Here is a 22,386-nt window from a genome sequence, read left to right on the forward strand (position 1 = left end):
TGGAGCTGCCGCTGCTGCGTGTGTCCTGGGGAGCTGCTGGAGCCTGGAGGTGGAGGAAGAGGACTACATAGACCATTGGCTGCTGGGGGAGCGCACGGGACTCTGGAGACCACTGTGGAGGGGGCCATTCCGGACTGAGTAATTTTCGAACTGTGCTCTAGTGGTGGGGGTCTAGACTGTGTTTGTGGGGACACGGGGTGTGGCGTGGAGCCTGCCCCCTGGTCCATCTGTGTCCCCAAACCCCCACCACCACCGTTGCCCCCTCCACCACCCCCACAGCCCATTCACCATCTGCCTCTGCTCCTGCCTCTGGGACTCTGCTGCTCTCCTGGCCTGCCACGCCCTTGTGACATCGTTTGGGCCTGCAGCGGCAGGCAGCCCACACATAGACTTTGCACAAGTGCTCATGGGCGCACCTACCCCCCCTGGACTGACCCCTTCCCCTTTGCAACAGGCCTCCCAGCTTGCCCCTTGCTGCCTACCCCATTTGCCCTCTGTAGCCTTTTGCCCCTCCCCGGCTTCAGTTTGTTTGCCTGCCCCGCCCTTTTCCCTCTGCAGTTTGGTTCGGTTGTCCCACCCCAGCCCTGCGATTAGCCCCTTGGTTCCTCTGCCCCATTCCCAGCCTGGTTGCTCCCTTTCCTTTGCACCCCCCCGATTGACCCCCCCCTCGTGTGCCCATGCCCCCTCCCGTGCGCTTGTGCCCCCCGTCACATTTTTGTTAATCACTGCACTCCCTGATGTTCTTGTGACCTTCCCTCCCCTAGTGTAACTAGAGAAGCCGGTGTCGGGGACTGTCCCCCCCCCAAGCCCTTGATACCCCCCCATATCCCCCCGTTTCGGCGCCCTCCTCCCCTGCCTGCAGCCTAGCGGGGAGGAGTGGTTGACCTGCTTTCCCTTTAGCCGCCCCCCTTTTTCTCCGGTGTGTTTTCCCCTCCCTCCCTGCTCATTATGGAGGGAAACACAGCGGGCGAGCCCCCCCAAGTGGGCCCTATCACCCCTCCCCTGCCTGCCCCCTTAGCCGCTGCCAAATCACCTGCCACCGCTGCGGCAGCGGCGGGCGACGGGGTGACCTCCGCTGCTGCCACGTCCCTCGCTCCCTCCAATTCCGGGGGAGCTGCCCCAGCCGGCAGGAAAGGCCAGGGCAGAAAGAAGGGGAAGAGCCCCGCTAGGAAGACTGGGTCCTCCATGGCAGGGGCTACCCCCACTGCCGCGGCCCCGCCACTGGCCGCGGTGTCCCTTCCCGCTGCTCCCTCCACCAGCTCTGCGGGTGCCCCTCCCCCGGCCCCCAGGGCATATGCCCAGGTGGCGGCGGCCCCCCCGCCTGCCATATTGGTTGACCGGGAGGTGGGCGGGCTCACCCGCCCACTGCTAAAGGCCCCTCCCCCAACTTAGCGGGAGGGACCACTGGACCCAGAACCAAGTAATTCCGTGGGACAACTAATAAAAAAACAGGAAGTGAGGTGACAATCAAAGGTTCAAAATCAGGGAACCAAATGGGGACACCGAGCAAAGAACCCCGGACAGCGCCCACTGCTCCTCAAAGGAGGCAAGGGAGCCAGCGGACGCTGCCCAGTGGAACTCCGCCCGGAGACGTGAAACCAAAAAGGTACGAAAGTAGGCCCCACAGTCGCAGAGCACCCCCTCGGCTAACATCTTCTCCCTGGTATTATAGATGGTAAGCTTGGCTAGAGCCAGGAAGAGGTTGACGAGGAGGTCCCGCGACTCCGTGGGGCCACGAATAGGGTGAGCATAAATAAACAGGTGAGGGGAAAAATGCAGCCAGAACCTCAACAAGAGGTTCTGGAGGAGCCGGAATAGGGGCTGCAACCTGGCGCACTCAAGGTAAGCATGCGCCAGGTTCTCCCGTATGCCGCAAAATGGGCAGGCTTCGGGAACGGGGGTGAACCTAGCTAGGTACACGCCCGTGCTCACAGCTCCGTGAAGGAGCCGCCAACCAACATCCCCGGCGGGCCGTGGAATCAAGGTGGAATAAAGACTGGCCCACCGGGGTTTCTCACCCTCCACAGGTATCAAATAGTCCCGCCATTTGGTGTCGGGGCGGGACACGAGGGTGAGAAAATGCAACGTGTGGAGCACGAGCGTGTACAGGTGGTCTCTGGGCGCGGTTCGAAACCGGACCGGCTGCAAAGCATGCAGCCGGCTCGGATTATGGGATCGTGGGAGCCGGGGGGGCTCACGGAGCAGGGGCCCGATAAAAAGATCCGGAGGGCCCGGGGTGAGGGGCGGGCGGGGAACGCCCTCCCGCAGGGCCCGCCACAGGAAGCTGATAGCGGGAGGCGACAGTGCAGCGCCCACCTCCTGGAGCACACGCAGAGGGGTCGTGAGGGTGGAGAGCCCCAGGCGCCGACCAAGCGCGCGGGGATCCACCCAGTCCCCTCTGGCGTAGTCCAGGAGGTCTCCGACCCTAGTGATTCCCGCCAGGATCAACCTCCGGCTCACCGAGAGTGACTCCGCCACCTGCACACGGAGAGCAGGATTGTGTAGCAGGGGCTCCGCGAGGAGATCTGCGCCCTCGGTGGCCACAGTGGACCTGGTCGCCGAGAAAAGCTTCCATGTCCGGAGAAGGTCCTGGTAGAAGACCGGCAGCTCCGAGAGGTCTCGCGGAAGACCTCTCGGGTGGAGAAAAAGGAGCTGCCGGTCGTAGCGGAGCCCTTGAAGGCGGCGGAGGAAGGCGTGCGCCAACGTGCTCCACGCCGGACTACCCGCACCATAAAGGAGCCTCTGCAGGGCCTGGAGGCGGAAGACATGGACCTGGCTACGAAGGCAGACCAGGCCCTGTCCCCCCTCCTCCAGGGGGAGACTCAGAGCCCCTGCAGAGACCCAGTGCAGTCCCGGCCAGAAAAACTCCAGGGCTAACCTCTGGAGCCTGGCCAGGAGTCCCGGGGTAGGGCTCAGGGTGTTGAGTCGGTGCCAGAGCATGGACAGGACGAGCTGGTTCAGCACCAGCGCCCTCCCCCGCAGGGAGAGACACCGGAGCAGTCCCTTCCAGCTCCGCAACCGCTCACCTACCCTGGCCTCCAAGTCCTGCCAGTTCTCCGGCGGAGAAGGGTGTGTGGCGGAAAGGTAGACGCCGAGATAGAGCAGCGGACCCGCGCTCCGCCGGATGGCTTGAAGCGCGGGTGGGAGGGAGCTCGCCTGCCACCCGTCCCCAACCACAAGGCCAGAGCTCTTGACCCAGTTGACCCGGGCGGAGGAGGCCGCCGAGTAAATGGCCTGGCAGGCCTCCACCCGCACCAGGTCCTCCGGATCCTGGACCACGAGGAGCACGTCGTCGGCGTACGCCGACAGGACCAGCCGCAGCTCCGGCTCCCGAAGTGCCAACCCCGCCAACCTCCGACGGAGGAGGCAGAGGAAGGGCTCGATCGCCAGAGCGTACAGCTGGCCCGAGAGGGGGCACCCCTGCCGCACTCCCCGCCTGAAGCTGACCGGCTCGGTCAGGGTCCAGTTGAGCCTGATCAAACACTCCGCCTCAGCGTACAGCACCTGGAGAAAGCCAACAAACTGGGGCCCGAAACCAAAAGCCCGCAGGGTGCCTAGGAGGTACCCGTGGTCCATCCTGTCGAACGCCTTCTCCTGGTCCAGGGACAGGAGGGCGAACGACAGACCATCTCTACGCCCCAGCTCTAGAAGGTCACGGACCAGGTATAGATTGTTAAAGATACTCCGGCCCGGAACGGTGTAGGTCTGGTCAGGATGGATCACGTCCGCCAGCACGGACCCCAGCCGCAGCGAGATGGCCTTCGCCACGACCTTATAGTCCGTGCTGAGGAGCGAGAGGGGACGCCAATTCCGCAAATCGCGGAGGTCCCCCTTCTTCGGCAACAGGGCGAGCACAGCTCGCCGGCACGAGAGAGGGAGGACCCCGCCCTGCAAGGACTCACCCAGACGGTGACGAGGTCCGGGCCGAGGACATCCCAGAACACGCGGTAGAATTCCACGGTCAGCCCGTCCATGCCCGGCGACTTGTTGGTGGGCATGAGCCGGAGGGCTGCCGAGAACTCGGCCAGGGAGAGAGGCAACTCCAGCCGGTTTCGGTCGCCCGCGCTGACCGTCGGGAGCTCGGTCCAGAGCACCCTGCGGGCTTCAGCATCGGTCGGATCCGGGGAGAAAAGAGCGGCGTAGAAGGCCCTGGCCCTGCCACGCATCTCCTCCGGATCCGTGAGGGGGGAGCCGTCCTCCGCCAGGAGGCAGGTGACATGCTTTTTGGCCCCCCTCCTTTTCTCCAGGGCGTAGAAGAAGCGGGAGCCGCGATCCATCTCCCGAAGGAGACGGATGCCGGATCGAACGAACGCGCCCCGGGCCCGGTGATCTTCCAGGGCCCGGAGCTCCTCCCGCTTCTCCCGGTACGCCGTGCAGAGGGGTGGATCCTCGGGGCCGGAGGCCAGACGCCTCTCCAGCTCCAAGACCTCCCGCTCCAACTGCCCCATCAGCGCACCCCTCCGCCGGCTGGCGCCCCGGGCGTAGTTCCGGCAAAAGAGCCGCGCACGGACCTTCCCCACGTCCCACCACCGCCGCGCCGAGGGAAAGGCGCGCCGCTGCTCCCGCCAGGCTATCCAAAACACCCGGAAGGAAGCCACGAAGTCCACGTCCTCCAGCAAACTATTATTAAAATGCCAATAGGCTGGCCCCGGCCGCTCAGAACTAAGAGAGGCCGTCACGGACACCAGATGGTGGTCCGAGAACGGGGCTGGCCGGACGCTGGAGGTATGGGCCCGGGCCAGGTGAAAGCGGGACAGATAGATGCGGTCCAACCGGGAGTGATGCGACCGGTCGGCCTCCACCCGGACATAGGTGAAGGTTGAATCGTCGTCCGGGTGGTGGTCGCGCCAGACGTCCACCAGGGAGTGATGATCCACAATCTCCCTGAGGACGCCCGTGGCCGCCTGGGAAGACTCAATCCCGGAGCGGTCCTGGTCCTCGAGGGTGGTGTTAAAGTCCCCTCCCAGGACCAGGCACTCGCGAGAATCCAGAGTGCCGAGGAAGGCTGCCGCCCGCTGAAAAAAAGGCACGCGCTCCGGGCCCTTGTTCGGGGCATAAACGTTGACCAAATTCAAAACCAGCCCCTCCACGCGGGCCCGGACGTGCAGCAGGCGGCCCGGCATGACCTCGGCGACCCCCAGCACCTCAGGCCGCAGCCCCGGGGAGAACAGGGTGGCCACCCCAGCCGAGTGGGCGCTGAGGTGGCTAAAATAAACCCCGTCACCCCACTCCAGCCGCCAGCTAGCCTCGACAGCCGGGGCCGCGTGGGTCTCCTGCAGGAAAATCACAGAGTACCCCCCCTCTCGAAGGAAGGAGAGCACCTGGCTCCTGCGGAAACCCACCCTACAGCCCCGGGCGTTCAACGAAGCAAACGTGGTGACTGTCATGCTGAGGGCTGGGGCAGATCCTCACTGGCAGAGGGATCGACGGCCTCCAGCGGGCCTCGCAAGATTCCATTCTCGACCCCGAAGGCCAACAAGGAGTCGCGGAATATGCGGGCCCGCCGGTAGGCCGCGAAGTCCCTTCCCGCTGCTCCCTCCACCAGCTCTGCGGGTGCCCCTCCCCCGGCCCCCAGGGCATATGCCCAGGTGGCGGCGGCCCCCCCGCCTGCCGGTACGCCATCTCGTCCATCCACCGCCTCGGTTTCCATCTGTAGCGGCCTGGGCCCCTTTCCCACCTTGACTAGGAAGCACGGCGTCCGTTGCCTCCTGGTGCCCGCCTCGCCCCACGTGGAGACCTACGTGCGGGCGTTGGTGAGGGTGGTGGGGCCCACGGCCATCGTGGCGGCCTCCAAAATGTATGGCAAGGTTGTTTTCTTCCTTGCCTCGGTGGCCGCCGCCCAGGAGGCGGTGGAGACGGGCCTGGCGGTGGGGGGCGTGTTCGTCCCCCTGGAGCCGCTGGAGGACCTGGGTGTACTTATGGTCCTCATCTCCTTTCCTCCCCAATGTCGCCCTGCTGCCCACCCTTTCTAACCTGGGGAAACCAATTTCCATCGTCCGCCCTCTCTCGCTGGGCTGCAAAGACCCCACCCTCCGTCACGTCCTCTCGTTCCGCCGGCACGTGCAGCTCCAACTGCCGCCGGTGGCGCATGGCGGAGAGGCGCTCGAGGGGTCTTTCCTAGTCCACTATCAGGGGGCCCATCACCGGGTGCACTACTCCACGGGGGAGGCCCGGTGCTACCTCTGCCAGGCGATAGGGCACGTCCGGAGGGACTGCCCCTTGGCCCGGCACGGAGGAGTGTCCGGGACCCCTGAGCCCCGGCAGGGCGCCAGCCCCACCATTGCTGGCGCCCCTGGTTGCCCGGTACCCGGAGCCGCCCCTCCTCCTTCTCGGACCACCACTGCTCCCGCTCGGGCCTTAGGGGTACCTCCCCCACCATGCCCAGATGAGCGGGAGAGCCCCGCCTCTGCTACGTGCACTGTGGCGGGGCCTGTAGAGGAGGGTGCGGTGGGGGTTTTGCCGGGCGCGGGAGAGGGCCCTCCCCAGGGAGAATCCGCCCCCCCTCCTGCTGCCCCATTGTTACCTCCTCAGGTCCTCGAGCCGTCATCTTTGCCCCCCGACCCAACCCTTGTCACCCAGCCCGCAGATAATGCCATGGAGGGCTGGACCCTAGTACAGGGAAAGCTGGGCAAGTGGAAGGCTCGAGCTCCGCTCCTGCCATCTGGTGCGGAGGCCCCCCGGAAAACCAGGAAGGGGGGCACTGCTGCCGAGCCTTCCGCCTTGCCTGCGGGTACATTACATCAACAGTTGCCGGCTGGGGAAGGTGTGGCAGCACCGGAGGATCCCACCATCTGTCCTCCGCAGTCCCTCCTTGCAGAGGCCCCCGTTGAAGCCCCTCCTACCCCCTTGCCACCTGTACCCCCTGCGATGCCCGAGGAAAGTGTCGCCTCGGGTGCTAGCGGGGAAGACCCTGGGGTGGTGGGAGGTGAGCTGCCCTCTATCTATGAGGAGATCGAGGCCCTGGGTCTGACCCCGGTCACCCAGGGGGAGGACGACCCTCTGCCAGCGGGCCTCGATCTGGCCGACCTCACCCCGGCCTCCCCTTCTCCATCTTCTGTTCCCCTAATTGCTGCTCCCGCTCCTGCCTCAGCGGAACCCCTGGGCTCTTTGACCTGCCCGGCTGTGAGTGACACCCCGCTGATGGCCGCCGAGCCTTTTCAGGCGACGGCCGGTGCCTCGCGGCCGGGACACGAGTTACCAGGGGTATCCCTCGTTGGCGTGGGGCAACTGAGTTCCTTCCCGGGTGGGGGCCCCGTTGCAGATTGTTCACCTCCTGCTGCCGTGGCTGTTCCACCTGCCATAGAGCCTGAGCCCGGCATCCCTGGGGACCCCCTCCCTAACCCTCAGACCCCTGGGCCCGACCGAGAGGAGCCACCTTCCACCTGTCCAGCTCCTGGGGCCCAGGATCCCACCTCTGTCCCTCTCCCCGACCCTACTCCTGCCCCTGGCCCTGCCCTTACTCCTGACCTGATTCCTATCCCTTCCACGTCCTGCGATGCCATTGCCGCCCCAGGGGCCGTCTCCTTCCCTTTCCCGGAGGATGACCCCCAGGGAGCGGCCTTTGTGTTCCCCAGTCCCGACCCACTAGGGGCTGCTGTTCTCCCTCCGCCGCCGCCCCCCTTTGAGCCGGGGACTGAGGCGGGCCATGTGGCGCCGGTCCATCGGGCGCCACGTCGAGGGTCCGCCCCTTGCCTGCCCGTCTTGGTGGGCCACGGGGCCGTGCCAGGGGCCCCAATGGGGAATGACCAGAAGCCAGTGACCCCACCCCCCCATACGCTGAGAGAAGAGCTGCGGGAGTTTTTAGAAGACGTCCGTGGCTCCCGCAATAAGGTGCCGCTCGCTCTTCAGCAATGGGGGGATTTCCACCAGATCCTCCGGGCCGCGAGGGCCCTCATGGGGGAGGGTAAAAGGACCGGGAAGCAGGGTGCTGCGGCTTACCAGTGGGTCCGCAGCTTCCGTGACTCCTTGCTCACCTTCGGGGTGGGTCACGGTTTGCTGCGTGGCCCAATGGGGGCCGTGAGCGTCCCTGCCAACGAGGATTCCCCCCAGCCCTCCTCATGCCACCTATCACTTTTGCAACATTGAACACCCGGGGCTGTAGGGTGGGTCTCCGCAGGTGCCAGGTGCTCTCCTCCCTTCGGGAGGGGGGGTACTCTGTGGTTTTCCTGCAGGAGACCCACACGGATCCAGCCGCCGAAGACAGCTGGCGGCTGGAGTGGGGGGACAGGGTCTATTTTAGCCATCTCACAGTTTCTTACGGCTGGAGTGGCTACCCTGTTCTCCCCCGACCTACGGCCCGAGGTGCTGGGGGTTGCCGAGGTTGTGCCGGGCCGCCTGCTGCACCTCCGGGTCCGCATGGAGGGGCTTGTGATCAACCTTGTCAACGTCTATGCCCCGACATCGGGCCCGGAGCAGTTGCCTTTTAATCAGCAGGCGTCCGCCTTCCTCGGCTCCTTGGATCCTCGTGAGTGCCTGGTCCTGGCCGGGGACTTCAATGCTACCCTCGAGAAGCGGGACCGCTCGGGGACCGAGCAGTGCCCGGCCGCTGCGGACATCCTCCGGGAGATTGTGGAACATCACTCCCTGGTGGACGTCTGGCGCGACCACCACCCGGACGATGTCTCCACGTTCACCTATGTCCGGGTGGAAGCCCATTGGTCGTGCCACTCCCGGTTGGACCGCATTTACTTGTCACGTTTCCATCTTTCACGGGCCCACTCCTCCGATGTCCGGCCGGCCCCTTTTTCAGATCACCATCTAGTCACCGTGACGGCCTCTCTCTGTGCGGAGAGGCCGGGGCCGGCCTATTGGCATTTTAACAATAGTTTGCTGGAGGATGTGGGCTTCGTGGCGTCCTTCCGGGAGTTCTGGCTGGTCTGGCGAGGGCAGCAGTGTGCCTTTCCCTCGGCGCGGCGATGGTGGGACCTAGGAAAGGTGCGCGCCCGGCTCTTCTGCCGCGACTACACCCGGGGCGCCAGCCGACGGAGGGATGCGGCGATAGAGCAGTTGGAACGGGAGGTCTTAGAGCTAGAGAGGCGTCTGGCCGCCAGCCCTGAGGATCCATCCCTTTGCGGAGCGTGCCGGGAGAAGCGGGAGGAGCTCCGGGCCCTCGACGATCATCGGGCCCGGGGTGCTTTTGTTCGATCCCGCATCCGCCTCCTTCGGGAGATGGATCACAGCTCCCGCTTCTTCTACGCCCTGGAGAAAAGGAGGGGGGCCAAGAGGCACGTCACCTGCCTCCTGGCGGGGGACGGCACCCCCCTCACGGATCCGGCGGAGATGTGCGAGAGGGCCAGGACCTTCTACGCACACCTTTTCTCCCCGGATCCGACCGACCCTACCGCTTGCGGAGTGCTCTAGGACGGACTCCCGATGGTCAGCGCGGGCGACCGGGACCGGCTAGAGTTGCCTCTCTCTCTGGCCGAGTTCTCGGAAGCCATCTGCCGCATGCCCACCAATAAATCTCCGGGCATGGACGGGCTGACCGTGGAGTTCTACCGCGTGTTCTGGGACGTCCTCGGCCCGGACCTAGTCACCGTCTGGGCCGAGGCCTTGCTGAGTGGGGTCCTCCCTCTTTCGTGCAGGCGAGCCGTGCTCGCCTTATTGCCGAAGAAGGGGGACCTCCGCGACTTACGAAATTGGCGTCCCGTCTCGCTCCTCAGCACGGACTACAAAATCATAGCCAAGGCCATCTCGCTGCGGCTGGGGTCCGTGCTGGAGGACGTGATCCACCCAGACCAGACCTACACCGTCCCGGGCCGTAGCATCTTTGATAACCCCTACCTGGTCCGGGATCTTCTGGAACTTGGGTGTAGGGATGGTCTGTCGTTCGCCCTCCTGTCCCTGGATCAGGAGAAGGCGTTCGACAGGGTGGACCACGGGTATCTCCTGGGCACTCTGCAAGCGTTAGGCTTCGGACCCCAGTTTGTGGGTTTTCTCCAGGTGCTGTACGCTTCCGCAGAGTGCCTGGTCAGGCTCAACTGGACCCTGACCGAGCCGGTCAGCTTCGGGCGGGGAGTGCGGTGGGGTGCCCCCTCTTGGGCCAGCTTTACGCTCTGGCGATCGAGCCCTTCCTCTGTCTCCTCCGCAGGAGGTTGACGGGGTTGGTGCTTCGGGAGCCGGAGCTGCGGCTGGTCCTGTCGGCGTACACCGACGATGTGCTCCTCGTGGTCCAGGACCCGGGCGATTTGGTGCGGGTGGAGGCTTGCCAGACCGTGTACTCGGCGGCCTCCTCCACCCGGGTCAACTGGGTCAAGAGCTCTGGCCTGGTGGTAGGGGCGGGTGGCAGGCGAGCTCCCTCCCACCCGCGCTTCAGGCCATCCGGTGGAGCGCGGGTCCGCTGCTCTATCTCGGCTTTTACCTTTCTGCCACGCATCCATCTCCGCCGGAGAACTGGCAAGATTTACAGGGCAGGGTGACGGAGCGGCTCCGGAAATGGACAGGACTACTCCGGTACCTCTCCCTTCGCGGGAGGGCACTGGTACTCAATCAACTAGTCCTGTCCATGCTCTGGTACCGTCTCAACACCCTGGTCCCGGCCCCGGGCTTCCTGGCCGACCTCTGGAGGGCGATTCTGGAGTTCTTTTGGCCAGGACTGCACTGGGTCTCTGTGGGGGTCCTCCATCTGCCCCTGGAGGAGGGAGGGCAGGGCCTGAAGTGCCTTCGCACTCAGGTTCATGTCTTCCGCCTCCAGGCCCTGCAGAGGCTCCTTTATGGTGCAGGTAGTCCGGCGTGGAGAGTACTGGCGCACACCTTCCTGCGCCGCTTCCGAGGGCTCCGGTACAACCGGCAGCTCTTTTATCTCGATCCAAGAGGTCTTCCGCGAGACCTCTCCGGGCTGCCGGTCTTCTACCAGGACCTCCTCCGGACCTGGAAACTGTTCTCAGCGACCAGGTCCGTGGCAGCCACCGGGGGGGCAGATCTCCTCGCGGAGCCCCTGCTACACAACCCCCAGCTTCGTGTGCAGGTGGCGGAGTCCCCTGCGGTGTGCCAGAGGTTGGTCCTGGCAGAAGTCACGAGAGTCGGAGACCTCCTGGACTACGACCGGGGAGTCTGGCTGGATCCCCTGACGCTCGCTCGGCGCATGGGGCTCTCCAGGCCTTGTACTCCCCGGCGCGTACTTCAGGAGGTGAGGGCCGCTTTGCCGCCCGCTGCTCGGGTCTACCTCGACCAGGTCCTGCGCGAGGGCACGCCCCGCCCACCCTCCACCCCTGGTCCTCCGGACCGTTTCATTGGGGCCCTGCCCCGTGGACCCAACCGGCCTCCCCGCCCCTTCTCCGTGAGCCGGCTGCACGACTTGCAGCCGGTTCGTTTCCTGACCACGCCAAGGAAACATCTATACACGCTCGTGCTCCACACTCTTCACTTCCTCACCCTCGTGTCCCGCCCCGATACGAAGTGGCGGGACCTCCTGCCACCTGTCGAGGGTGAGAAGCCCCGGTGGGCCAGCCTCTATTCCACCCTGGTCCCGAGGCCCGCCGGGGATGTCAGTTGGCGGCTCCTTCATGGGGCCGTGAGCACGGGCGTGTACTTGGCGCAGTTTACCCCTGTCCCTGACACCTGTCCTTTCTGCGGCGTGAGGGAGACCCTGGCTCACGTTTACTTAGTGTGCCAGGTTGCAGCCCCTACACCGGCTCCTCACCAACATTCTGTTGCGTTTTTGGTTACACTTTTTTCCCCTCACCTTCTCATTTATGCACTCCCTATCCGTGGCCCCACAAAGTCACGGGACCTCCTGGTCAACTTCCTCTTGGCCCTGGCTAAACAGGCCATCTATAAAACCAGGGAGCGGAGGTTGGCTGATGGAGGTTCCTGTGACTGTGGGGCCTGTTTCCGATCCTCTGTCCGTTCACGTATCCAGGCAGAGTTCCTCTGGGCGGCGTCCACTGGCTCCCTTGCCACCTTTGAGGAGCAGTGGGCGCTGTCTGGGGTTCTCTGCTCGGTGTACCCGTCAGGTTCCCTTCTTTTGACCCTTTAATCGCACTCCTGTCCCTGTTTTTACATTAGTTGTCCCCCGTAATCATTTGGGTTTTAGGTCCTGTGGGTCCTCCCCTTGGGCTGGGGGGAGGATCCCGCCCGCCCACTTCCCGGAACCCAGTAGGTACACCAGACAAAAGACTATATGTATATGTATATACATACACACATAGTATAAGTTTTAAACAAACAATTTAATACTGGTACACAGTGATGATGATTGTGAAGCTTGGTTGAGGTGGAGGAGTCAGAGGGTGGAATATTTCCCTTACTGCTAAATGATGAACTAGCAATTGGCTGAGCCCTCAAGGGTTAACTCTCTCTCTCTACACAAGGCAGCAGGAATGGAGGGAGATATGTGCATTTCCCTTAAGTACACTGCCTTGTTAATTAGATCAGCTTGCTGAGACGCAGCTGCTGCAAGCTACCTCCCACCTGAGTCCTGGTCTGTCCCCTCTGCTCTATGGAAGATGGGGTAAGTGGGGAGCAGGGGGGCAGGGATACCCAGACATTAGCCCCCCTCTTCCTTCCATCCCCCCCGCACAGCAAGCAGGAGTCTCGGGGAGCAGCTCCAAGGCAGAGGGCAGGAGCAGCACATGGCAGTGGGGGAGGGACACAGCTGAACTGCAGGCAGCTGCTGCACAGGGAACTTAGGGGAGCTGATAGGGGGCTGCCGGTCCACCCTGGTTCTAAGCCCCCACCAGCTAGCTGCAATGGGCTGCTCTTCCTGCAAGTGGTAGATAAAGCAGGTGGCTGCCAAATGACCGTTAGAAGGGAGCATTGCACAACTTTAAACGAGCATGTTCCCTAATTGATCAGCAACGTAACAACAAAACAATGTTAACCGGGACGACTTTAAGGGAGGAGTTATTGTATTTAGTCTGCAGAAGAGAAGAATGAGGGGCGATTTGATAGCTGCTTTCAACTACCTGAAAGCGGGTTCCAAAGAGGCTGGATCTAGAGGGAGGGATAGCTCAGTGGTTTGAGCATTGGCCTGCTAAACCCAGGGTTGTGAGCTCAATCCTTGAGGGAGCCACTTAGGGATCTGGGGCAAAATCAGTATTTGGTCCTGCTAGTGAAGGCAGGGGGCTGGACTTGATGACCTTTCAAGGTCCCTTCCAGTTCTAGGAGATAGGATATCTCCTTTAATTTAATTTAGACTGTTCTCAGTGGTACCAGATGACAGAACAAGGAGCAGTGGTCTCAAGTTGCAGTGGGGGAGGTCTAGGGTGGATATTAGGAAACACTATTTCACTAGGAGGGTGGTGAAGCACTGGAATGGGTTACCTAGAGAGGTGGCGGAATCTCCTTCCTTAGAGGTTTTTAAGGTCAGGCTTGACAAAGACCTGGCTGGGATGATTTAGTTGGGGATTAGGTCCTGCTTTGAGCAGGGGGTTGGACTAGATGACCTCCTGAGTTCCCTTCCAACCCTGAAATTCTATGATTCTATGAAATCCCCCCAGTTTCGCTTGGGCTCTGTGTCGCCTGCTCTCTGGTGGGCAGTGCTGCTGGGAGCTTTCTGCTGCTCCTTCCTTGCAGCTGGTGACATAATCTGCACTGCTCAGTTTTTCCACTTCCAGCCAAAGCAGGCCAGGCTGCTTCCTTGTCACCTGCTGGCACTGGCTGCGCCACCCCTCCGCCCCGGGCCAGGCAGGCATGGGAACTTCCCATGCAGGGAAGAGATGGAAACCGAATCCGATGCCCCTGCGCCAGTGCCAAGGAGTGATCCCCGGCTTCCAGCAGCAGCCCACACTGGCCCCACCCTTGTCACCCAGCCCCTCCCTTCTCACCCAGCTGGGCCTTTGCAGTTTCGTTTCTCTAGTGAATGGAAAATGAAACTTAGCAGATCAAAACCGGAGAAACCCTTAGCTCTGCTGCTGCCAGTTAAGGTGGCCTTAGGGAGCAGCTCCAAAGTGCTCGCCCAGGTGCTTCTCTGCCCTGGCTCCCGCACTGGGGTGCGCTGCAGGTGCCCACCTCCCCCAAATCCTGCTGTTCTTCCTTCAGCCAGGCTTGAAAATACCCCTCAGCCAGGGGGTGGGTGGTCACTGTCAGGGTCAAGGGGGAACCTCACCACCACTTAACCAGCCCTTTCATAAAGGAAGGGGCCGGCCTGGCAGGCTTGCTGCTGGAGACGAAGCACCTCTGCCAGCAAAGCATCGGGTCTTGCTTTAAAAATGGCCAGGGATGGAGAAGCCACCAGCCCCCTTGGGAAGTTGTTCCAATGGTTAATTACCCTCCCTGTTAATTACTCTCCCTGGGGTAGTTACCAGAGAGTCCCTGTGTCCCAGCCTGGGAGCATGAAACTGACACGGACGAGGTCAGGTTTCAGAGTAGCAGCCGTGTTAGTCTGTATCCGCAAAAAGAACAGGAGTACTTGTGGCACCTTAGAGACTAACAAATTTATTTGAGCATAAGCTTTCGTGGGCTACTGTGTTGCTCTCAGGCGGGGTGGGGGAGATAGACACTGAGGTTAGGGGCTGGCATGAAGGACAGCGCCCCCAAGCATGGCCTGAGGGCAGCCCCCTCCTAGGAATCCCTGCAGCTGGGGATGGGGGAAGTGCATTGGGCTGCCCCTGGAATTGGGGATGAGGACCAGCCCCCAGGCTTCTCTCCTGGCCCATGCCCAGCAGGTGTCTGGTGGACAGTTCCAGTCCTGTAGCCCAGGCCACCTTAACAAGCTCAGTCTGACGCCATCCACAGGGGAGGAGATCAGCAGGGCTGGGCTGTGCCCGGGTTGCTTAAAAGCAGCAGCAGCAGAGGAAGGCAGGGACAGGGAGCAAAGCAGCAGAGATGGAGCTGTACCAGGTGCCCGCGGGCTCACTGGATGCCTGGATCGCGGAGCATCTCCAGCCCAGCGAGGAATTCCAGCTGCAGGTGAAAGACATTGTCCGGAGGATCTGTGATTTCCTGAAGGAGACGTGCTTTGACGACATCAAGGTGTTCAAGACGGTGAAGGTGAGTCTGTTCTGGACCAGCTGTCGGTGTGAAAGAGCTTGTCAGGGCTCCTTTGGTACAGGCGAAAGCCTGGGTGCCTATGCTGTGATCAGGGGAAGCCGAAACCCCCAGCTGGATAGGCCAAGGGATGCCGAACGAGGCTGCCACTTACAGCTGGCTACAGGGGGTCATTATCCCAAATCCACCCTGGCTTCCTCTTTGCTAGTGAGGTCAGGTAGGAACGTAGGAGCTGCATTGTCAGGTCAGAGCAGTTTTAGCCCAGTAACCTATCTCTGACAGTGACCAACACCAGCTGCTTCAGAGGAAGGCACAGGATCCCATCTCATGGACAATTATAGAATTATTTGCCTATAGGGGAAGTTTCTTCCTGACCACAGGCTGTTAGTGGTTGGTTTATGCTCTGAAGCATGAGGGTTTGTCTCCCTTGTACATTTCCCTTTCTGCTGAAAACAAGTAGGGATGTTCTAGTTATCCTTTGAATGTCTAATCCTGTGGAGAGTGGCCTCATTGAGTGAGTTCCACAGGTTAACTATATGCTGTGTCACAAAAAATACCTTTGAGCTGTTTTAAATGTGTTGCCTTTTAATCTAGCATTATTAGACATCTGATATATCTTCTCTGAATCAATGGCTCTCAACCTTTCCCCTGTTGGGTCACTACCTTGTAATCAACACTCTCTTTACCAATAACAGGACAGAAAGTTTGCAAAACCTCTCCCCAGTCCCATTTATTACGTCCAGAAAAATTACACTAAAAGAGAGTTATTGAGATTGCAACTCAAACATTAGGAAATGCCAGAGGTAAGGTGCCATTTTTACCTCAATTCGGCCCCATTGTGCATATGTATTACAATACAGGCTTTAATTACATGATCACATCTTATTTTTTCCATGGGACCCTGCCTCATTCAGAGCACAGGGTGGTCTACAGGTGAATCAGGGCCAGGTAGTGAAGGAGACTGTTGTCTGTAGGATCCCTACAGACTTTGCAGCAGATGGAAGATGTGCAATGAATGGGGCAGGGGGTTCCAGGAAGGTCTCCTGGGTTAGACAGTTGAATGCTGCCCTGGAGAACTGGATTCTCTCCCTGCCTCTGCTACTGAGTTCCTGTGTGATGCTGGGCAAGTCACTTACCCCAAACTGTGCCCAAAGTGTGCATTCTTCATTTTTGGGGTGCCCAATTGGAGTCCCCGGGGTCTGATTTGCAGAATTGCTGAGTGCTCACAGCTGCCACTGAAGCCAACGGGAGCTGGGCTTTGACTGTACAACGTGCTATATAAATACTATGTTATCTGTGGGGCTGGCCAAACTCTGACATATCTGTACTGAGCATGTGCGAAGGGAGATATTTCAAAGGTTCTTAGCTTGGGCAAAGTTGCGGGGATTTTCACGGGCATGGCAAAAGGCGCATCCCTGAGACGCAGGTCACCCTGCTGCCAATTTCAAGTCTCTGCCCCAAAGCACGAGTGGGGGATGTTAGACCATCATCAGTGATCAGAGGGGGCTGCGGGGGGAGGGCGCCCCAGCAGTGTACACTACAACACTGGATTCATCTCAGGAATATTTTCTATCCCATCCTAACACTTCTGGTTTGTTTCTGGCTGCCCAGCAGGGGGGGTTGTGCCAGAGGGGTGACCCGGCTGAGCAGGTGCAGGGACAGCTCAGCGCCCTGAGTTTGTTGAGAGGGCAGCACAGTGAGCAAATGCTTCTGTTCCTTGGCAGGGCGGCTCCGCAGGGAAGGGGACGGCCCTGAAGAACAATTCGGATGCGGATCTGGTCCTTTTCCTCAGCTGCTTCTCCAGCTACCGGGACCAGATGGAGAACCGTGCGGCTGTGCTTGACACCGTCAAGCAGAAGCTGAACCGGTGCCGACAGACCATCGCCTTCAGCGTTGACGTGGAGGTTTCCCAGCCGAAGGAGAAGGGCACCTGCCCGCGCTCGCTCTCCATCACCATCCAGTCGAAGAGGCGGTCGGAATCCATCGAGGTGGACGTGCTCCCGGCCTACGATGCCTTAGGTAGGGACTGTATCCCTGCCCCTCAGCTCGGCCTCATGGGCCCCAGGGCTTATCCTGAGAGAGCTCATGGGAATGAGGGTGCAGCCTATGTATGGGACACAGCAATAGCCCAAGGCCCATTGGGACTGGACTCCCCTCAGATCTGTGTGTGGTGACCCTCCCTCCACTCTCTCCCCCAGGGCTGGTGACTCCTGGCAGCAAACCTTCCCCCCAGGTCTATGAGGATCTGATTCAGGCCGGAGCTGGGCCCGGTGAGTTCTGCACCTCCTTCACCGAGCTGCAGAGGGACTTCGTTAAGCGTTGCCCGGCCAAGCTCAAGAACCTGCTGCGGCTGGTCAAGCACTGGTACAAAGAGGTGAGGTGTCCTGCCCTGCCCCAGTCAGTGATACCCCCTTTGCTCCTTCTCACGCTCCACCAGCCCTAGGGGTTACCACTGTATGTTAATGCGGGTTCAGCTGAGGAGCTCTCCCGGCTGACAAAAGAACCTCCCACACCTTAAAAACCCCTCTGGAATAAAGCTACTGAAGGTGATCACAGGAGCCCCTCCACCTGCCAGCGCTTCTCCAGTCGTTCCAGAAGATCACTTTGCTTCCCAGCATTTGCTTGCCGGAGGTGGTGGTCATCTTGGCTTAAGCTGGTCTTTCCTAGCTCGCTGCTCTCCTGGATGCTCTTGGGGTGGGCTGCGGCTGCTGGTTCCATCACCCCATCAAAGGGCCCTGGGTGTCACTGGAGACAGACGGGACACTGGACTAGATGGATCTTGGCTCTGATCCAGTCCGGTGAGTTTGCTGAGTCCCTCTCTAGCAGTCCCAGAATATCTGTCCAGATCACTGGTCCCCAAACTGTGGGGCACACCCCCCTAGGGGTGCACAGAGGAACATTCAGGGGGGACACCACAGGGCCTGGGCCAGCCTCCACAGAGGGCAGGGAGGGAGCGCCACCCAGCCCTGCTCTGCCCCCAGCTCCAGCTCTGCCCCCAACCCTGTGGCTCCGCTCCTGGCCGCAGCCCCAGCCACAGCTCCGGCCCTGGCCTTGGTCCCCGGCTCCCAGTTCCCAGTTCCCACATGGGTGCGGACAGATGACATTATGGGTAAGGGGGGCGCGACATGAAAAGTTTGGGGACCACTGGTTTAGATGCCTTAGGTCACTTTGAGGCAAGCGCTCACGAGATCTTCTGATCATGGACTGGACCAGAGGTTAAACAACAGAATCATTAGCCATCTTGAACAGAGTCTGACTGGGAAACAGAATCCATTAAAAATAATTAAAAAACAAAACAACAATTTATATATAGATACAGATAGAGAGATATAAATTCCTCATTGGAACTAAATTGTGTAGCTTCATAACAAACAAACACTCAAACATCCAATCTCACATGTGTCCTCCTCTAATCTCAGGGCAAGCAACTGAACAAAGAGCAAATTTCAGATAATGATTTAACGACCTATTTGCTGCTCACTTGAGTGGAAATTACACTAGCCTGTCCAATGATACTTTACAGGGTCGGGAGAGAAGGATTTTCTTTATCCTAATAAACACCTGAAATGAGTCAGTGCCTGATGCCACAGCCTGTGGGGACTTCACAGCAGCAGTGGAAATAAAATGTGGAGCCTTCCGTTTCAGAAGCACGGACCTCTGCCACCTGAGCTAAAGGAGAATCCCCACTAGATGTTAGCAATATAGGATCTTGACACACAACTGAGCAGGTCTGATTACACACACACACACACACACACACACACACTCTCTCTCTCTCTCTCTCTCTCTCTCTCTCTCTCTGTGTGTCTCCAGCTGGTACATTACACCCCGGCTCACCTTGTCTGGCCACTGCTAAGTAGTTGAGGGTTGTGGTGAGCACAGGACATGGGCAGGGGAGAGGTCAGGGGAGGGCACCCACCTGCCCAGGCAGCAAGAGGGATTTGAGGCCCCTGTACTCCCACCCCATCCCATGTCTCAGGCCGGCTTCCCCCCATCTCCTTAACAGCTTTCCAAGACAACGTCGGGCTTGCCCCCCAAGTATGCCCTGGAGCTCCTGACCATCTACGCCTGGGAGAGCGGCACCAAAGGGGCGGAGAACTTCAGCACATCCGAGGGGTTCCGCACGGTGATGGAGCTGCTGTGCCGGTACCAAGAGCTCTGCGTCTACTGGACCGAGTTCTACGATCTCCAGTCCTCCGTGATAGGGCCCCATGTCAAACGGCTGCTGCGGGAGCCGTGGTGAGACCCTGCATCTGCTCCTCTCATCTCTGCGCGGCTCACTCACGTCTGGCTGCAGCTCGGCCTTCCTTCTTGCGTGGACGGGAGACTCTGTCATACCCGGGGACACGCGAGCAGAAAACTGGCATTTCTGCTCAGCGTCTCTCAGCCCTGCCACCCCCGAGTCCCCTGCAGTTACACTCAGCACCAGCCAAGCAAGATGGCCAGCCCAGCACGCCCTGCACCATGTGCAGCCAGGCTGCCTCTGGGGGCGTACGCCCAAGGGGAGCCCCGGCCCCATGGAACTCACTGGCCAAACCCCATTAACTGAAGGGAGCAGGATTCCACCCGGCAGCACCCATATGAGCGTGAAAGGGTGGGGGGCTCACAGCCTGGCACAGGTCTGTCCCCCACTCCGCCACCATTACCCTGTGCCTCAGTTTCCCCATGGGCATGATGGGGATGATGACACTGACGGGGTGAGGGCTCGTGAATGAGTGCGTGTGGTACCCGGCAACACCCCTGGGCCGGCACTAGAGATGGGTGCAATAGTATCGCAGGGACTAGGGCAGCAGCTGTCTCCAGCCCCTCAGCTGCCTGGACACTGGCTCTTCCAGGGTGGGTGACCCCGGACCATACTCAACCTCCACCATTGCCCCATCCCCGAGCCCCTGGGACTCTGGCTCCGGTCGGCCAAGCCTGAGACTCCCTCCTCCAGCTCCCCTCTGCGGTGCCTGAGCCGGGGCAGGCAATGTGGGCAGCAGGCAGCTGAGATGTGTCAGCAGCCTGGACGCAGAGCAGGGCCCGGCTCATGGAGGAGAGGGAGCGGGCTGGGGCACACAGCAGAGCCTCTGGCCACGTGGGCAGGTGGCTCAACCCAGGAGACATAGACAGAGAGAATCCGTTGTGTGTTCACAGCCCCGTGATCCTGGATCCAGCCGACCCGACGGGAACCTTGGGGCAGGGAAAAAGCTGGGCCCTGCTGGCGAGAGAAGCCGCCGTGTGCCGGGACCAGCTGTGCTGTAGGAACGGCCTCGCCCCCATCCGCTGCTGGGATGTGCAGGTACCGACGCCTCGCAGGGCCTCTTCCCACCCCCACCTGTGACGAGCTCTTCCCTGTTCAGAGCCTCCCGAGCATGGAGTAGCCGGGAGCTCCCCGCACTGCCAGTGCTCCTGCCCCCTCCCCACAGCACCCCCTGCTGGGAGAAGCTGGGGCTGGCATAGCCGGGAGCTCCCCCCACAGCCAGTGCTCCTGCCCTCTCCCCACAGCACCCCCTGCTGGGAGAGGCTGAGGCTAAAATTGCTGCCCCTGCCCACAGCCAGCACTCCTGCCCCCTCCCCACAGCACCCCCTGCTGCGGAGGCTGGGGCTGGCGTAGCTGGGAGCTCTCCCACAGCCAGTGCTCCTGCCACGCTACCCACAGCGCCCCCTGCTGGGAGAGGCTGGGACTGAAATAACTGGGAGATCCCTCTCCCCCCACAGCCAGCACTCCTGCCCAGCTCCCTGCTACAGAATCTGATGGGCCCAGAGCTGCAGAAAACGTTCGTGTTGAGATTCCACTCCCCAGCCGAGGTTACTATGCCAGGGTGCCGTTAGAGGTTCACCGCTGCCCCACCTGGGCTGTCCTACCCCCACCCATCCCCGTCTCCTTATCTCTATTCCAGCCAGCCAGACCCATGCAGGTGACGGTGAAGCAGCTCTCAGGGGTCAGCCTGGCCCTGCGGCTGAGCCCATACACTACCATATGGGAGATTAAGGAGGAGCTCGAGCGTGCATGGGGCATCTCTCCCTACACGCAGCGCCTGGCCCTGCAGGAGCCTGGCCTGGGAAACCAGCTGCTGCTGGACGATCAGACCCTGGCATCACACGGCATCTTCTACGACACCACTGTTCTGATGCTCATGACCGAGCCCCAGGAGATGGAGATCTTCGTGAAGGACCATAACAGCAGAACCATCCCCTATGGCGTCCGCGCCAGTGACACCGTCCTGGGCCTGAAGAAGAAGATCGAGGATCGCACGGGTGTCTCCGCCAGCCAACAGCGCCTGACGTTCAACAGCAAAGAGCTGCAAGACGACTACACGCTTGCCCATTACAGGATCCGGAGCAAGAGCACGGTCTACCTGCTTTTGCGCCTCAGGGGTGGGTAAGATGCTCACTGGGTCACTGGGACCTGCACCCCGGCAGAGAGAGCATCACAGTGGACTATGTTTCCCAAGATTCTTTGCATGATAATTCAGGGCTTTGCTAATGCCCCCTACGTTCCAGAATCAGCACCGCGTCCTTTTGTAGTGCCAGCCCATCCCCACGCCTCCTGCTGCAGCTCCTGGGAGCTCTTTCCCGCCGCTCCATGGCCCGTTTCAGGACGTACTGCCCCCAGTGCAGAGCTGGGTGCTGGGCGCCCACCAGACATTGTTCATTAATCCCCTTCCTCCTCCCTGTCTTCCTAGGCTGAGTCTTAGAACCGGATCCCAAAATGCCACCCTCTCGGTTTGAGGCTGGCGACAGAGGCTGCCTGTGAGGGGAAGAGCCCAGTGGACCCCCCAGTGGAGGGGGAGATAGTGAGGATGTGGCAGATGAAGGAGGGATGTGGGGGCCATGGGGGACATTCATACACCCCTATCCATGCCCCCATTGATGACCACACAAAGGGTTAATTATATGGGGGAAAACTCTCTGTCCTGCCTGCTGCCCCCCAACACTTAGCAGAGAGGATGAGCAGCCAATGGCAGGTGCAATGCCAGGATCAGCCAGCAGGGGGAGGCAAAGGGAAGCATCCAGCTTCCCTCCTGTGCCCTCCTGCACACAGCAGCACTGGCTGCATCAAGGGCGGGGGGGCTCACTCTGCAGCATGGCCCCCCACATGTGCTATAATGTATATTCTGCTTGCTGTATTTTTCACTCCATGCATCTGATGAAGTGGGTTCTAACCCATGAAAGCTTATGCCCAAATAAATTTGTTAAGTGTCTGAGGTGCCACTCCTCGTTGTTTTTATTAAATTGAGAGCGACTCTCAATCAGCGTTTGCATTGCAAATAGGATGACCAGACAGCAAATGTGAAAAATCAGGACGGGGGTGGGGGGTAATAGGAGCCTATATAAGAAAAAGACCCACAAATCGGGACTGTCCCTATAAAATTGCGACATCTGGTCACCTTAATTGTAAACCAATTGCTGAGAACCCAAGAGAGTAGGGTTAGGTCATTTTTGCTGCATTCCCTGAAATCAATTTATTCCTGG

At 60.6% G+C, this 22,386-nt stretch overlaps 1 protein-coding gene across 1 annotated transcript; it reads left to right on the forward strand.

Moving 5' to 3' along the window:
* The first annotated feature begins 14,737 nt into the window (after window positions 1-14,737).
* LOC135881719 (2'-5'-oligoadenylate synthase 1-like) lies at window positions 14,738-22,115 on the forward strand. The gene is made up of 6 exons (XM_065408407.1): window positions 14,738-14,931; window positions 16,653-16,947; window positions 17,127-17,302; window positions 18,935-19,167; window positions 20,065-20,209; window positions 20,811-22,115. Exons 1-6 carry the CDS (start codon window positions 14,767-14,769, stop codon window positions 21,294-21,296), a joined length of 1,500 nt encoding a protein of 499 aa, XP_065264479.1. The 5' UTR covers window positions 14,738-14,766; the 3' UTR covers window positions 21,297-22,115.
* Window positions 22,116-22,386: the final 271 nt, after the last annotated feature.

Source organism: Emys orbicularis, chromosome 7 (genome assembly GCF_028017835.1).
Source record: "Emys orbicularis isolate rEmyOrb1 chromosome 7, rEmyOrb1.hap1, whole genome shotgun sequence".
In the NCBI taxonomy this organism is placed as follows: domain Eukaryota; kingdom Metazoa; phylum Chordata; order Testudines; family Emydidae; genus Emys; species Emys orbicularis.

What these genes read in the sequence shown, in the direction of transcription:
- LOC135881719 (XM_065408407.1), top strand. Translation starts at nt 14,767, where the DNA reads ATGGAGCTGTACCAGGTGCCCGCGGGCTCACTGGATGCCTGGATCGCG. An exon ending in TCAAGCACTGGTACAAAGAG is followed by an intron (nt 17,303 to 18,934) that starts GTGAGGTGTCCT and finishes TCTCCTTAACAG; the next exon opens with CTTTCCAAGACAACGTCGGG. An exon ending in TCCGCTGCTGGGATGTGCAG is followed by an intron (nt 20,210 to 20,810) that starts GTACCGACGCCT and finishes TCTCTATTCCAG; the next exon opens with CCAGCCAGACCCATGCAGGT.